Source organism: Apiotrichum porosum (assembly GCF_003942205.1).
Source record: "Apiotrichum porosum strain DSM 27194 chromosome Unknown scaffold_13, whole genome shotgun sequence".
Taxonomy (NCBI): domain Eukaryota; kingdom Fungi; phylum Basidiomycota; class Tremellomycetes; order Trichosporonales; family Trichosporonaceae; genus Apiotrichum; species Apiotrichum porosum.
Window position 1 is genome coordinate 678,911 of NW_021167120.1, and position 14,032 is coordinate 692,942.

Consider the following 14,032-nt stretch of genomic DNA (forward strand, 5'->3'; position numbering starts at 1 on the left):
CCGGGAACAGACCAGGAGATGGGCTTGGGAGAGCAGAGAAAGCAAGGCGGGAAGAGTACAGAACGAGAAACCAACTGCATCCGCGCACTGGCAAACTACGACAATACCCAACCCTTCTCTGCACATACGGCAGAGGTTCCACGACGCTAACAAACACGGGACGCAATGTCTCGCACTATATCTGAAGCAAGCGTCGCACTGCTTGCCATGGTACATCTTAGATTGCCTGGGCACTGCCTGCAAGAACGTCCTGGACATCCTCCTGGGTAATTGTCAGTTGCCGTCGCGCCTTGCTCGCCATTATCATTGGTTCTCACCCGCTCGGCCTCGGCCTTGAACTTGGCGACCTCCTCCTTGAGCTTTTCGTTCTCGTCGGGAGTGCGAGCGACACCGGCGTGCTGCTCGCTGCTGTCCTTTAGCCTGTGCACGGCCATCATACCAAGCACAGCGCGACGGACTGTGGACCGGGTGTTAGCCAATGAGGTTTAAATGTCCCGCAAGAACTACTTACAAGTCTTCTTCGCGTCGAAGGCCTTCTTGACGTTCGGCAGCAGGTTGACCTCGCCCGCGGGAATCTCGGTCGCCTGGACGGTCGTAGCAGTGGCGGCCTGGAGCCAGGGGTGCTGCAGGAGCTGAGCCGCGGTCGGGCGGTTGGTGGGGTCAATGGTGAGGCATGCGCGCACAAAGTCCTTGGCCGTCTCCGACACGTCCTTCCAGAACTCGGCGGGGGCGAACTTGTAGTCGCCGTTGCAGATGGCCTGCATCTCCTCGTACTGCGAGTCGCGGTCGAAGGGGGTGTAGCCACAAAGAAGGAAGTAGCTGGAGGCACAGGTTTAGCACGTGGGCTAACGGCTCGTCCGAGGTGCGACGCTTACGTGATGACACCAATGGCCCAAATGTCCACAGGCTTGCCGTGGCCCGACTTCTTGAAGATCTCAGGCTGAGAGGTTAGATCCGACCATCGTTGCTCAACTCACGGCCATGTAACCGGGGGTCTGTAAAGAGTCAGCGCCAGCACAACCAAGCGGTACTCACGCCACAGGTTGTGGTAAGGATCGAGAAGTTCTCCTCGTCGAGCACCTTTGACAGCTGCCTGTCAGCTCAATGCGCAAATCAGTCACGGCTCACGCCAAAGTCAGCAAGCATGAGGTCGGCATCCTCAGCCTTGGACTTGAAGAGAATGTTCTCGGGTTTCAAGTCTAATTTTGATGTCAGTCACATGTAAATAGCTCTCTACCACACAACAAATGACGTACCACGGTGCACAATGCCCTGGTCGTGGAGGTATTGAACGGCGTCGACAATGGTGCGGACAATGTTGGCCGCGTCCCTTGTACGTCAGTATAACCTGTCCGCGCAGGCCGGGATTGTCCTCCTCACTTCTCGTAGTACGATCCACGGGCGCAGATGCGGTCAAAGAGCTCGCCACCAGTGCACAGGTCGAAGACGAGCTGGTCAACGTCAGTACTGATTCAGACCTAGGGACTTACGTAGAGGTTGTGGCTCGTCTCGAAGAAATCATGGAGCTGAACAATGTTGCGGTGCCCAGCCGAGACCTTCTTGAGAATGTTGATTTCATTGCGGACCTAGATGATCAGCGATGCGGGTCATCTCTGGCACATGCCAATACTAACCATGTGCTCGCGGCCCTGCCCATTAGCGCTCCGTCTCTGAAATCCAATTCAAACTCACGGTAAGGAACTTCTTGTTGAGGACCTTGCACGCATAGTACTGGCCAGTCTGTGGGCGATCAACATCTGTGCTGTGCTAGCTCCCTCCTAGCAATGCGCCAAGACAAAGGAGGTGTCACGGACGCCCTTCCGCGATTCTCGGAAAGGCCATCCGAACGACTGACCTTGATGTGGACGCATTCCTTGACGACGGCGCTGCCTCGTCAGTCCGCTGCGCGTAATATGTTAACAGTCGACCTACTAAGTGCCGCTGGAGATGTTAGCAAGTGCGTGCGGGGTTGTGGGTGGCATGCTCACCTGCCAAGGGTCTTGCCAGTCTTGTACTATATGGTGCGTCAGCATTCCCTTCTGAGTGAGCGAACCTTGCTTGCTTCCTCCCAGCTCGCTCCGTTTCTTTCCCTCTTGTGTCAATAGCCGATGAACGCACCTGGCAGGGGACGGTGACGGGTTGCTTGGACATGGTGGTGTGGGAGAGAAGATGGACAGAGGCTGGAGATCAGGTGGGAAGGGGATGTGTGACGCGTATGTCAGAAGCCTGCACTACCGAGTGGACGGCGGGGTGAAAGAAGGTGGCGGGTGGCTGCGCCGAGCGGGCGTTTGATGAAGTGGGGAGATTTGGGAGAGGTGCCGGTGGTAAGGAGCTGTGTGCGGCCGCCGATGCTGATGGTGAGAGGATGAATGGGCGATAGTGAAGACTCGACAAAGGGGATGCTGTGCGAGAGACCAACGCGGCAACTTGGTGCAACTCCACCCCACGCCCACTGCCCCGTGCTGCATGCACGGCTGATCTGCCCGCCCCCGCTTGTCCACGCCCCCTCCGTCATGGCGACAGCCGCCCTGGAGTTTTGTATCGACCGTGGGAAATCTTGAGTGGCGGAGGGTGCACGCCTATTGTCAACAACGTCAACATGCAACATGCAACATTCATTCAACAACAACAACCTTGTCCATCCTCCATCTCAATCTCGACCATGCAGAACGAGCTCTTACCCCGCATCATAGTCGAACGAGAAGCCGACTGGATACGCGTCCAAGGCAACTCTGACGCAGCACTTCAATCCGCCCTCGAGGCCCGTCTCTCCGCCTTGCCAGGAGGCAGCAAGGGTGATGCTGCCCGTCGTGTCCGCCCTGCGCTCGAGGAACGTCTCAAGGCGCTGCAGGCGCGCATGTGGGAGATGGCCAAGCCCAACCTTCGCGTGAATGGTTTCAATTATGAAGACTTTGTGGAGAGTGAGTCCACACAAGGACGCCCAAGAGCTCATGCCCAGCAACCGAACCCTTTGACGAGCATCTCGACCGCGATATCTGGTCTGTCAACACCGAGCGTGTCAACTGGGAGACCAAGGTGGTGGAACGTCGACGCGTAAAAGCCGGAGAAGTCGCGAATCTGTTGGACGACCTCGAACTGCGACGCGACGCAGCGACGTGGGCGCCTTCCGCGGAAGATCTGGAGCAAGAGAAGTCGACAGGTATGTGACGACTCTATCTCCCGTGCACGTCTGACCACTGCAGCACGACCAATCCGCCCAGAAGATGTGCCCCCACCACCCCGCCATGCAGAAGTACTGGAGACTTGGGGCAAGACTGTCGCCAATTTTTCGAATTTGGCCACTGTGAGTTGTTAGAACCAGAGTGAACGCTCATGCCAGATTGCGCCTGAACAACTCGCCCGCGCCGAGCGCGTGCAGGCGGTACAGGAAGAGATTGCGCGCCTTCCTTAATAGAGTCTATGCTATTGGCAAGAGGAAGGGAGACCAGTGCGAGGTTGTACTAGTTAGGACAGTGTATGTCAGCCTGTACATCAGGTCCGTGGACCCAGTTGAAAGTGTGCAAACATCGAGCTCTTTGGCATTTGTCAGTCCACAATTCGCAGGAATCCTTGCGGTTGTCTCGTCTACTCCCAGCAGCCTAACCAGTGGACTGCCATATGAGCCTCTATCTCGGTCCATCCTGCAGGAGGCCAGGATGATGCGAGCGATTGACTCTGCCACTTCGTCGCATTCACCTTCCGTCCTTGTCTTCCTCCGCCCTCGTCTTCCCTCGCCGCCTTCCCTCAACCTGTCTGTTGCACCTTCCTCATCTTACAAGTGTTCCTACCTAGTGCAGCACTTTAGCCAAACATCCTTGTCATGACATGCTGCCCTCGTCAATAGTTCAGGACAGTCGCAAGGCTAGAACCTGTTGACGTCCGCGAAGCCATGCCCGGAGGAGCTCCACCACATCAGTACGTTAGACTGCAACCCACAAGCCCAAGATAGACAGATAGAATACACTTTGGGTGTCTACGTTGTTACTATCCACTACACCGGCTGTGCGGACTGCGGCGTAGCAGAAAGGCGGGGTATACTGCCGCAGTCGGCGGTGTCGATGTTGTGGGTTTCGGTTGGGGAGGTGCGGGGTCCGTGGCCAGCGAGCAGGAACTCGGACTCAAAGTCTACGCCAACGAGTTTGAGAGAAGAAAGCCGAGTCGAGGTAGCTGTAGGCTGAATGGGCGCCATAGCCTACGCGGGCTACTGCAGACCGAGCTCGCCGGGAGCTTAGTCCTGCATGCGCTTGCCGTTGACGGCGACAAAGTGATAGACCACGATGAGGACCATGGCCGCGACGCCGAGGCCGTTCGAAATGTCGGTGAGCGTGCCGTCCGAGATCATCTGCGTGGAGCGTCAGCAGTCATGTCTCAACCTCGACGTCCACGTATCACACAATAGAACGAGATGGTAGGTCGGAGTAAGGGCAGCTTAACCGGGTGGCTGCTGGGCAGTTGTAGTTCTCCAGCGACCGAGGATTCACTGTATACTTCCTAGGGTTGGCCTCGACGACACTTACCTCTGCTGTTGTTGCTCAACCGATGGAGTGGGCGTTGTCGTCATGTGGATCCATGGACAGTTGACCGACACGTCGAACGCGCTGCGTACGAGGTGGCAAGCAGAATGTTCCCCCCACTTAAGCCAACCGCCGGCCGATGCCTCTGCCTGCCATGACGCGCCGTACGCGACCTGTCTGTCTGTCTTCCTCAACATCGCCATCCTGATACCTAAACAAACACTCCTTCACGCGTATAATCATCTCGAGCCCTGCCCCAGCACCTCTCCACGCCCAACATACGTCTTTCCGCCCTCCTTCTCGCGCTCCCTCTCGCCCTCGCGATGCCCCCCGAGCTCATCCCGGGCCACGCGTATCTGCGTGTGTCGTCCGCCACCGCACCCGACACCCTCACTGGTGCTCTTTCATCGAGTGTGGACGGCTCAACGGTGCAGCTCACGTACCGCGGACAAGTGGGCGAGCTTGCCGACGAGCACATTTACGAAGTGACCAACAGTGGCAAGGCCATCGATCCCAGTTTGCTGGACGCTGGTGTTGTGAACGCGGTCAAGAGCGTGCCGGGTGTCAAGGAGGTGGAGGTTCTCGTGCACAAGCAACGTGCACGCCGCGACGAGTTTTAGAAGGATACAATCTAGGCCGAATATCGTGCGTGAAGCATCTCAAAGACTGGGCGCGTGCTTGGCAGAGGCTTTCTTGAGACCGATGGGCGAGGTTCCAGGCGTTAGACGCCTATTGTGTCATCGTCATTGTTGGGCAACGCCTCGTGTCGGACCGGACCGCCTCCATCATTTTGTCGACTATTAATCGCCACCTGACAACCTCGTCGACTGCGTATTCACCCCACCCATCACTCCAATGACTGTCACCTCAACCCCAACCATCATACCCACGTTGTCCGTCGATGTCTCGCCGGGCGTCACTGCACAACCGTCCGTCCCCACCGACACCGACTCCAACCACCTTGCCGCCCTCGCCGCCGGCACGTCTCGTCCCATCACCCCAGCGTCCCCAGACCCCCTCCTCGGTCGCGGACACACATACCTTACCGTCACAACGCATGTATGCGACCACGAGCACGAGGCTGCCACCTGCCCCACCGAATCAAACATTATCCGCTCTCTTTCCCACCGCCTCCAGCATAATCGCCACCCTTCTCTCAAGACCGAGGTGCGGCACGGCCACACAGTAGTGCATGCTGTCAACGACGCGCTCGCAACTGCGTTCCCGCATATAAACGTCAAGCTCCACGCAGACCTGAATTTCGGAGACCACCACCACCCCTCGCTCGTCGAGGCGCTCGAGGTCACGCGGGACGGCGACGCTATCGACTGCGAGGGCGAGTGGTGGTGGGAGAACGGCCGCCAGGTGGTGCAGGTGATCAAGGACGTGCACGGCGTGGTAGGCGTGCGGCAGGTGTAGGTTGTAGACTATGGATCGCGCTACTTATTCTGTCCGTCGCATGTGTGTGCTGACTCCCACTGACCACTGACGTAGCCTCCTTGGTCGGCCAGGGATCTAAGACGGTGGGAACTAACAAGTGTATTTTGTCTCATGGCACTTGACACAGCTCCATTACAATTGTTACAATGACGTTTGCAGCTGCCGAAACCACACGCTCGACGAAGACTACGTCAGCGTCCGCCAAAGTCCAACCCCCCAACCAAGTTCTACCAAATCCCACCCTCGAACAAGTACACCTGTCAACAATCGCCGAAACGTCTTCTTGTAATTGCCGGGCGCCGCACCGGGCCACAGCACGACCATACCGGGGGCCGGGGGCGGCCTCGACGCCGGCAGGGAGTGGCTCTTGCACCTCGTCTTGGCATAGCTTTGTACGGGACGAGGGCCGCGAGGATACCACGCCATACGTTGGCGGCAGACTCGGTGTCCGCGGTCGGTCCTGTGGCAGCTGCGCACAGGTCAAACAATCAACGACACGACAGCGATCCAGCGAGTCACGAGGAATGGGCAGGAACAATGGCGGTGTGTTCGGTGGGCGCTGGCGTATGGGGGGCCCCTATGTCACGCGCACCTTTTTGTTGTGGCCATTGATCAATACCCAGTGCCATCGCTTATCGACTTTGCCTATGCCGGAGGCGCGGCGCGGTGCAGCACTGCGGCGCGGCAGGAGCGCCACCGCCACCCTTCCTCGTGCTGGCAGCCTCCTCCGCAGACGGTGACAAGTGGGGGCTGGTCGCACTGTCCCTACACCGTCAGTTGGAGACATTGCATGCGTACGATCAATACTGCGGTAAGGAAGAGGCTGTGCGTTTATGGAGGGCGGTGGGTGTGGATACAGAACGGCGTTTCTGTGGCGGTTGTCGTAGGCGGGATCCACTCAGCAATACGTACCGGGGGGCAAGGCATAGACGTACCCATGTCGAAGCTGCTGGTCGAGAGGAGAGCCCGACCGCGGACAAAGGGTAGTATATGAGGTGTACGGCCACTTTATGCAGATGGGTATGCGGGATTGAGAGCCGAGACCCATCCCAGGCTGTAGGTACGGTAGGTGTGGCAGAATGAAGGTGTGGCACCGAGGAAGGCGCACATTGTTCGCTTGTATGTCTTCCCCTTACTTGCTGCAATACCTACCGTCCATGCGGAGCAGATGTGTCCTACGGTGTCCTGATCCATGTATGTATCCATCCAAGGACGGAGTGGTGTTCCAGACCAGACTGGTGCGACCTGGGCCTTTACAGCGGGAGAATGGAGCGGTCAGAGTGTTGACCGCCCACAGGGGGTCGCCAGAGCTGTGGCATCAAAGTAAGATCCAAAACGCAGTGAGTGAGGAGAATGCGTCAGAAACGCGTCTGTGTTTCCAAGACGTGGTGGTTAGCACTTCTGTCTTGAGGCTATGCACTAAACCACACAGGTCAGAGCAGGAAAGGTGACACAGGTTTCGGATGCTGCTGCAACCCAGAGACAGTCATAACATACAACCAAGATAAGTCATCATTGGGGTGGCTCCACTCGTCGAGGCTGCCACTACGTCTTGAACACAATGATGAGGAGCAACAGCACGAAAATGAGCACGATAATTGTAATGGTGCTCCCTGCATGGGTCAGCTTGTTCTGAGAACCGGCCCCACCCACCATATTGCTTGGCATTGTCGGCAACGTGGTCGAGCCGCCTCCGCGCAGAGTTCAAACGGGCAGCCGTGCGGTCCATGGCTGCGTCCGTGTCCTCGAGCAGCTCGTGGTGGATATCGAGCTCATCGCCAATCTGCACAGAGAGGTGACTTTGCCTGTTGATCGAATGGGACAAGAGGGTGAGGCGCTCGTCCTGGTCTGTAATTGTTAGCCGCTGAGCCGGCGTGCGATAGCTACCATTCATCATGAGCTGCTGCTGCTCAATAATCTCATGCGGCGGGGCATCGTCCTCCTCGTCGTAATCCTTGAACGGCCGGATAGGTTCGGGTGCAGCAGGTGTTGGCGGCTCGACCGTCACGTCTGGCACGTGGATATCCTCGTCGGCCTCTGGTGCGGGGCTGGGTGCGCTGTGGACAATTAGACGGGAGTCGCCATTCCAGTAGGCGTGGACTTACCGCTTCTCGCGTACCAAGGCCTTTGCGCGGCCCCTCCCATCCTCGTCTGCCTGGAGCATCTCCACCAGCCGGTCGTAGCGCGCCGTCAACTCGTCGAGCTGCAGCGCATCGGATGCACGGCGCTTGCCTGTCCGCGGTGCCTTGCCGCCCACAGACAGGCCGTTGTTCTCCAACGCAGCTTCGTCTTCGGCCTTGGCGAGGTCGTTCCGCACACCTGTGAGCGTGCGCACGAGCGACGTCGTCGCCGAGGGAGAAGGGACGAGACCGAGCGTGAGGACGCGAGAGCGTTCGAGGAGCTGGGCTTGTGCCGATGTGAGGCGGTTTGAGATCGAGGCCAGCGCGACGGACATGCTTGCCAATGTTCCTTTAGTCCAACAACTGTGCTGTGCTTGTGCTGGATCTCAAGAGCGAAAGGGTGCGGGATGGAGAGGTTTGTTAATGTTGATGCGATGGGGCGGACAGGAGGAGAGTCGACACCACATGCTCACCATGACGAGTGAGCTTGGGCGGGGTCTAATCTCACCGCGAAGCGAGGGGCCTGAGTGGCAACGGAAGTATTTCCACGTGGAGAATTTCAGAGGATCAAGAGGATTTCCAGTCTGCAGGTGGATACAGAGGCTGCATGCAACTACGCCGTGCATACACTCCAACACCCACAACAACAACAACACCCCACCACCATGGGCAAGCCATCACAAAAGGCGCTCGGAAAGCGCAAGGCGCCATCGGCTCCGTCCGGAAGTGTGAGCGGGCATTCATGTGAAGAGGGACACCTTTGACTGACTTGCGTTCCAGGCTCCCAAGAAGACCAAGGGCGGCGGCAAGCCCAAGTCTGGCAAGGGCGGCGACGACAAGCCAGCGGCTCCGGAGCGCGAAGTTGGCCCTACGGGAAAGCCCAAGCGCCCCGCGGACCAGCCAAAGAAGATCAAGCTGCGCGACAAGAAGGTGCTCCCCGTACCCCGTACCGACTTTGACGACCTGAGCGACGATGAGCTCATGGACATGGACCTGGGAGAGGACGAGGACCTGGTCGGTGCTACCGGCTTCCTTAAGAGCCTTGACTCGAGGTCGCTCTCGAGGTGGGTTTCAGCTTGATTTTGCTTTCGCGGCGCGAAAGAGCTGGTTAGCTGACAGTGATACAGGACGGTCAAGGAGTCGAAGCGTATCCATGACCTCGAGAAGACGCGCGAGCAGATGCCGACCAAGTCCAAGAAGAAGGAGCCCGTGGTCGAGGTCTCTGACCTGTCCGACTACGACTTTGACTCGGAGGTGGACTTTTCGGACGAGGACCTGAGTAAGGCTGGCAGCGACGACGACGACGACGACGACGACGACCTGTCGGGATCGGACCTTGGTGGCTCCGACTTTGGCTCCATCTCCGACACGGACGACGAAGACCAGGACGAGCGCAATGCACTCTACGACGATCTGTCTGACGATGACGACGACAGCGAGGACGACGCACCGAAGCAGCGCAAGAAGAAGGCCGCAGAGGAGGAGGCCGAGTACGAGACTACTGGTCGCGCCCGCTGGACTGCGGCTGAGAAGGCTGAGGAGGACGACACTGTCGAGGTTGGCCGACTGCCAATCAAGCTTCCGACTGGTGAGGTCCAGCTTGTCGAGGGCTCCACGCGCGTGCAGCTTCCCGCAAGCAAGAAGCCCAAGAAGCCTGTGGTCGAGAGCGACAGCGAGGAGGAGAGCGAGGCCGAGTCCGAGGCCAGCGACACTGGCGCCGAGGCCGTGGCAATGGCTTCCCAGCCTGGCCGTTTCGGCCGCATGGGTATCGCTGAGATTGTCGCCGCCAAGGGCTGGAAGAATGCGCGCCGTCTCGAGGCCGCCAAGGAGCAGCTCGCCGGCATCGGTGCCGAAATCCTTGCCGGCGGCGAGCTCGTGGACATTTCCCCCGTCCTCACTCGTCTGAGCACGTACGCCCTCCCCACTGTCCCTAACCCGGAAGCCGACACTGAGGGAGCCGCCGCCAACCTGCCTGTTCCCAACTCGATCCGCGCCATGGCCCTTCTCTCGCAGCTCGCCGTCTTCAAGGACCTGGCTCCCGGATACCGTATCCGTCAGCTGACCGCTGCCGAGGAAGCCGAAAAGGTTCGTGACGAGGTGCGCCGTATGCGTGAGGGAGAGAAGATGCTCGTCCGCAACTACAAGGCGTACCTCAAGAGCCTCGAGACGCACGTCAAGCACAAGACTCCACTCATGAGCGTTGCGCTCAAGTGTATGTGCGAGCTGCTGTCTTCCATCCCCCACTTCAACTTCTCCGAGAACATTATGGGCGTGCTCGTGGGCCGTATCGGTAGGAAGGGATGGGACGGTGACTCTGAGGTTATCCTCAACACCTTTGTCGCCGTCTTCCGCCAGGACGTTTCGGCCACGTACTCGCAAGCGCTTGTGCGCCTCATCGCCCGTATGATCAAGGAGCGCAAGTTCCAGGTCAACTCGAACGTCCTCTCGTGTCTCCTGCACCTGCGCCTGCGCACCGAGCTCGGCCAGATGCGCGATGGCAAGAACAAGCGTGGCCGCGGCGGCCGCGACGGTGGTTCCAAGGACGAGAAGAAGTTCAAGTCGGATGTCCGCAAGCAGTGGCAGACGAAGAATGCGCGCAAAAAGGAAAAGGAAATGAAGGAGATCCAAAAGGAGATGGACGAGGCGTCGGCCGAGGTCGACATTGAGGAACGCGAGGTTGTCCAGACCGAGACGCTCAAGAACCTCTTCGTGCTCTACTTTTCAATCCTCAAGTGGGACGGCCGCTCCCCCTTGCTCGCTCCTGCGCTCGAGGGTATCTCGCATTTCGCGCACATGATCAACATTGACTTTTTCCGGGACTTGCTCGTGGTGCTCCGCCGCATCATTGCCGACCGCACACAGGAAGACGCCGAGGATGGCGAGAACGACGGTGGCGCGAGCGTGCGTATCCGCATGCTGGGCATTGTCACCGCCTTTGACCTGCTGTCTGGCCAAGGTGAGGCCCTCAACATTGACCTGGGAGACTTTGTCACCGAGCTCTTTGGCCTTCTCCGCCCTCTGGCAGTGGACACTGGTGTCGAGGACCTGCCCAACCTCACCGCCGCGACCGCCGCCGCTGCCGCTCGCCAGTACCGCGCCGGCACGAAGCGCGCGTCCGCCGACCGCCCGCCGGCGCACACCTTGTCGACTGCTGCCCTGTTGTTCCGCTGCCTCGAGTCCGTCTTCTTCCCTCGCATGTTCGCCGGCGCCGCCAGCGCCCCGCCCCTGCGTGCTGCGGCCTTTGCCAAGCGCCTGTGCGAGTGTGCGCTCACGTTTCCGCCGCACACGTCGCGCGAGTGTCTCGCCTTTGTGCGCCGCCTGGCGTCCCGCGAGACCAAGCTTGCCAACTTGCTCGACACGGAGGAACGCATGTTTGACGGCGTGTACCGCCCCGACATGGACGACCCGCAGCTCACCAACCCGTACACGACGTCGCTGTACGAGCTGGACCCGCTCGCCGAGCGCCACTGGGACAACAAGGTCCGTGCAGAGGCCAAGCGCCTCCGTGACGCCAACTTCACCAACGCGGCCATGTCGTGAGTGGGGGTGAGTTTTTTTACGCCGGTTGCGCCACGAAACACACACACCACCACCACCCACCCCTGGGTACCCTGGTGGTGGTCCGCAAGTAAGACCCATGCTGCGGGCTTGTGTGTAGAGTGGGTGGGTGGGGTGAGGTGAGGTGAGGTGAGGTGCATAGGGTGCTGCGATCGATGTAGGCTCCGACCAACTGTGCGTCTGCGCGCGCACGGCCGGTGGCAGTGTTATAGAGCGGTAGAGACCAGCGAGCGAGAGCGAGGAGCGACGGAGCGAGGGCATTTCGGGACTTGGAAGAGGTGGATAAGGGAACTGCCCACTGGCCACTGGGGTCCCGACCAAACATTGATCATCATTTTTCATGTCATGCATGAATGTATTCCTGGAACACGTCTTGCTGCAACGGGCAGAGCAGCGCAGTAGCACGCGGCCCTGCTTGGCGGGGGCATGAGATATGCGGGCTGGGTGCTCTGGGTGCAGCTTGCGATCTTGTGCATGCTTGGCGACTGCGATATATTTGGGTTGACGGGCCATTGGATGCCACTGCCGCGTGTGGCGCCGCAGGGCCGCGGTGTCGCGGCGCGACGCGACTGGTCGAGACCGCCGTAGGGCCGTTCGGGGCGTTTTTGTTATTTATTTTTTTATTGCATGCTTTGCCTATCGTTTTCTTGCAGGGCGGGATGTGTTAAAGTCAGAGGATCAGAGGGTCAGAGGATGTGGTGGGAGACGCGGGATGCATGGATGGGGTGTATTGAAAGAGGAGCTGTTGTTGTGAATGGGTGGGAACAAAACAACGAATCTAGCAACGACGTCAACGGGTCTATTGATCTATTGGGAGGGAGATCTGCAGGGGCTCTGAAATCAACAAAATGGTATTTTTGTGTTTGAAAGACACAAACACACCCAGGCAATGACGTATTCAAAGCGCCAAGCCAACAGGTAGATGGGGGAGGGGGTCCGTTTGAGTTTTTTTCTTCTTCTTTCTGGGCTAGCTGGGCTTGAGGTTGTGCTGGGCGCTCGGCAGGCAACAAGCACATGGCGGTCCCTCGTCTTGCACGTCGGCACTGGCGCACTGGCGGCCCGCGACGGGCGGGGGGGCCTGGGAGAGGATATGGGCAAAACAACCAGTGTTGCCGGGAGCAAAAGTGGGTGTGTTGTGTGTTGCAGGGGGACGCGAGAGGCGGCACACCACTAGGCCACTAAGGGACCACAACAAGGGGAAGATTGCTGTGCACCGCAAAAACTTGCACATGTTTGTGCATTTGTGCGTGTTTGGGTGTGTCGCACCCACGGAGGGAGCCCCTGAAGCCTGAAGAGTGCACAACAGCCCCCGCACGCGCAGTAAAACGCAGTCAGGCAGGCAGGCATGCATGCAGCTCTGGCCACGCAGCTGGCAGGAGAATGAGAGAGAGGAGGAGATCGAGGAGAAGCACGTCGGGGATTGACACACCCAGGATCCCAGGAGAGAACGTCCCTCTCTCCCGTATACGCCGCCGGGAGGGCTAGGCCTTGAACGGTGCGCGTGTGCAGGTGCAGACGTTGGGTGTGTTTGGCACCCCACCCTTCTCCTTTGCGCCGCCCTGCTCTCTGCCCTGCAAGGCGCGCCAGCGCGTTCTGTAACACAAGAGACGGTACACATGCATACAGGTTCACTGAAATGGCCCTCGAGCTGCATCAACAAGTGCATGGTGGCTAAGGCAAGGTGCAAGCTAGAACGCAAGAGGCAGCTTGAATTCGCTATTTGCTGTGTGGGACAATCCAACCCACGCTGTTGCCAGCTCCTCCCGGTCAACAACAACCCTCCCCCGTCTTCCCCACTTTGACTACGTGTGCAAGAGAAGCAGCAAACGGCGCATCATTCCACGCTAAACCTGGCACACACACTCACCCCCCCCCCCCCCCCCCCCGGCGTACACACCCAACGCAGCAGCCACAAGCGGCCCATACAATTCCGCCAGCCAGGCCGGGTTTGCGTGTTTTGGGACCTTTCGATCGCCCGGCCGCGCGGGGGTATCCTGCCCTCTCTGCCTGAACGTTTGGGCTGCCGTGTCTCTGGTCGGTCTCGCTCTCCCTCTCTGCCGCCTGCCCCCGGTTTGAACCCATTGAACGACCCAGCCCAGCGCTGCGCAGTCACACACCTCCCACCCCTTTCTGCCAACTGGGAACACCCACCATCCTTGCAACTCTCTCCGCATCTTTCATTTTCATACAACCCCTCTCCTTCTCCCACCACCACCACCCACCTCCTCCTCACCTCCTCCTTCTCCTCCTCTCGGCACTGCGCCTCATACCCGACCCCTTCCTCCCCTCCGCCCTCGCTCCGCTGCTCCTCCATAAGCAGTGTTGAGCAACCACTTGGCCGTGACCACTCGGGCATCCCCCCTTCGCTCTTGCCTTCGCCTCCCTACCCCCCAACCCTAG

At 59.1% G+C, this 14,032-nt stretch overlaps 7 protein-coding genes across 7 annotated transcripts; 4 read left to right on the top strand and 3 right to left on the bottom strand.

Annotated features, from left to right (window-relative positions):
* Nucleotides 1-217: 217 nt before the first annotated feature.
* On the bottom strand, nucleotides 218-2,151 carry EHS24_002675 (uncharacterized protein; the record flags this gene model as incomplete). Its single annotated transcript, XM_028618405.1, has 16 exons — nucleotides 218-262; nucleotides 318-457; nucleotides 512-819; nucleotides 876-940; nucleotides 978-995; nucleotides 1,036-1,089; nucleotides 1,129-1,199; nucleotides 1,257-1,330; nucleotides 1,381-1,451; nucleotides 1,491-1,586; nucleotides 1,635-1,649; nucleotides 1,693-1,740; nucleotides 1,856-1,886; nucleotides 1,933-1,941; nucleotides 1,989-2,014; nucleotides 2,119-2,151. 16 exons carry the CDS (start codon nucleotides 2,149-2,151, stop codon nucleotides 218-220), a joined length of 1,104 nt encoding a protein of 367 aa, XP_028473361.1.
* Nucleotides 2,152-2,662: 511 nt separating this feature from the next.
* On the top strand, nucleotides 2,663-3,412 carry EHS24_002676 (uncharacterized protein; the record flags this gene model as incomplete). Its single annotated transcript, XM_028618406.1, has 4 exons — nucleotides 2,663-2,921; nucleotides 2,960-3,160; nucleotides 3,204-3,304; nucleotides 3,341-3,412. 4 exons carry the CDS (start codon nucleotides 2,663-2,665, stop codon nucleotides 3,410-3,412), a joined length of 633 nt encoding a protein of 210 aa, XP_028473362.1.
* An 816-nt stretch (nucleotides 3,413-4,228) lies between these two features.
* Nucleotides 4,229-4,561, bottom strand: EHS24_002677 (uncharacterized protein; the record flags this gene model as incomplete). The annotated part of the gene is made up of 3 exons (XM_028618407.1): nucleotides 4,229-4,342; nucleotides 4,393-4,444; nucleotides 4,518-4,561. 3 exons carry the CDS (start codon nucleotides 4,559-4,561, stop codon nucleotides 4,229-4,231), a joined length of 210 nt encoding a protein of 69 aa, XP_028473363.1.
* Nucleotides 4,562-4,837: 276 nt separating this feature from the next.
* Nucleotides 4,838-5,134, top strand: EHS24_002678 (uncharacterized protein; the record flags this gene model as incomplete). The annotated part of the gene is made up of 1 exon (XM_028618408.1): nucleotides 4,838-5,134. One exon carries the CDS (start codon nucleotides 4,838-4,840, stop codon nucleotides 5,132-5,134), a length of 297 nt encoding a protein of 98 aa, XP_028473364.1.
* A 235-nt stretch (nucleotides 5,135-5,369) lies between these two features.
* On the top strand, nucleotides 5,370-5,933 carry EHS24_002679 (uncharacterized protein; the record flags this gene model as incomplete). The annotated part of the gene is made up of 1 exon (XM_028618409.1): nucleotides 5,370-5,933. One exon carries the CDS (start codon nucleotides 5,370-5,372, stop codon nucleotides 5,931-5,933), a length of 564 nt encoding a protein of 187 aa, XP_028473365.1.
* A 1,566-nt stretch (nucleotides 5,934-7,499) lies between these two features.
* Nucleotides 7,500-8,409, bottom strand: EHS24_002680 (uncharacterized protein; the record flags this gene model as incomplete). Its single annotated transcript, XM_028618410.1, has 4 exons — nucleotides 7,500-7,567; nucleotides 7,608-7,802; nucleotides 7,842-8,011; nucleotides 8,060-8,409. 4 exons carry the CDS (start codon nucleotides 8,407-8,409, stop codon nucleotides 7,500-7,502), a joined length of 783 nt encoding a protein of 260 aa, XP_028473366.1.
* Nucleotides 8,410-8,739: 330 nt separating this feature from the next.
* On the top strand, nucleotides 8,740-11,614 carry EHS24_002681 (uncharacterized protein; the record flags this gene model as incomplete). Its single annotated transcript, XM_028618411.1, has 3 exons — nucleotides 8,740-8,802; nucleotides 8,855-9,138; nucleotides 9,202-11,614. The coding sequence occupies 3 exons, from the start codon at nucleotides 8,740-8,742 to the stop codon at nucleotides 11,612-11,614; spliced, it is 2,760 nt and encodes a 919-aa protein (XP_028473367.1).
* Nucleotides 11,615-14,032: the final 2,418 nt, after the last annotated feature.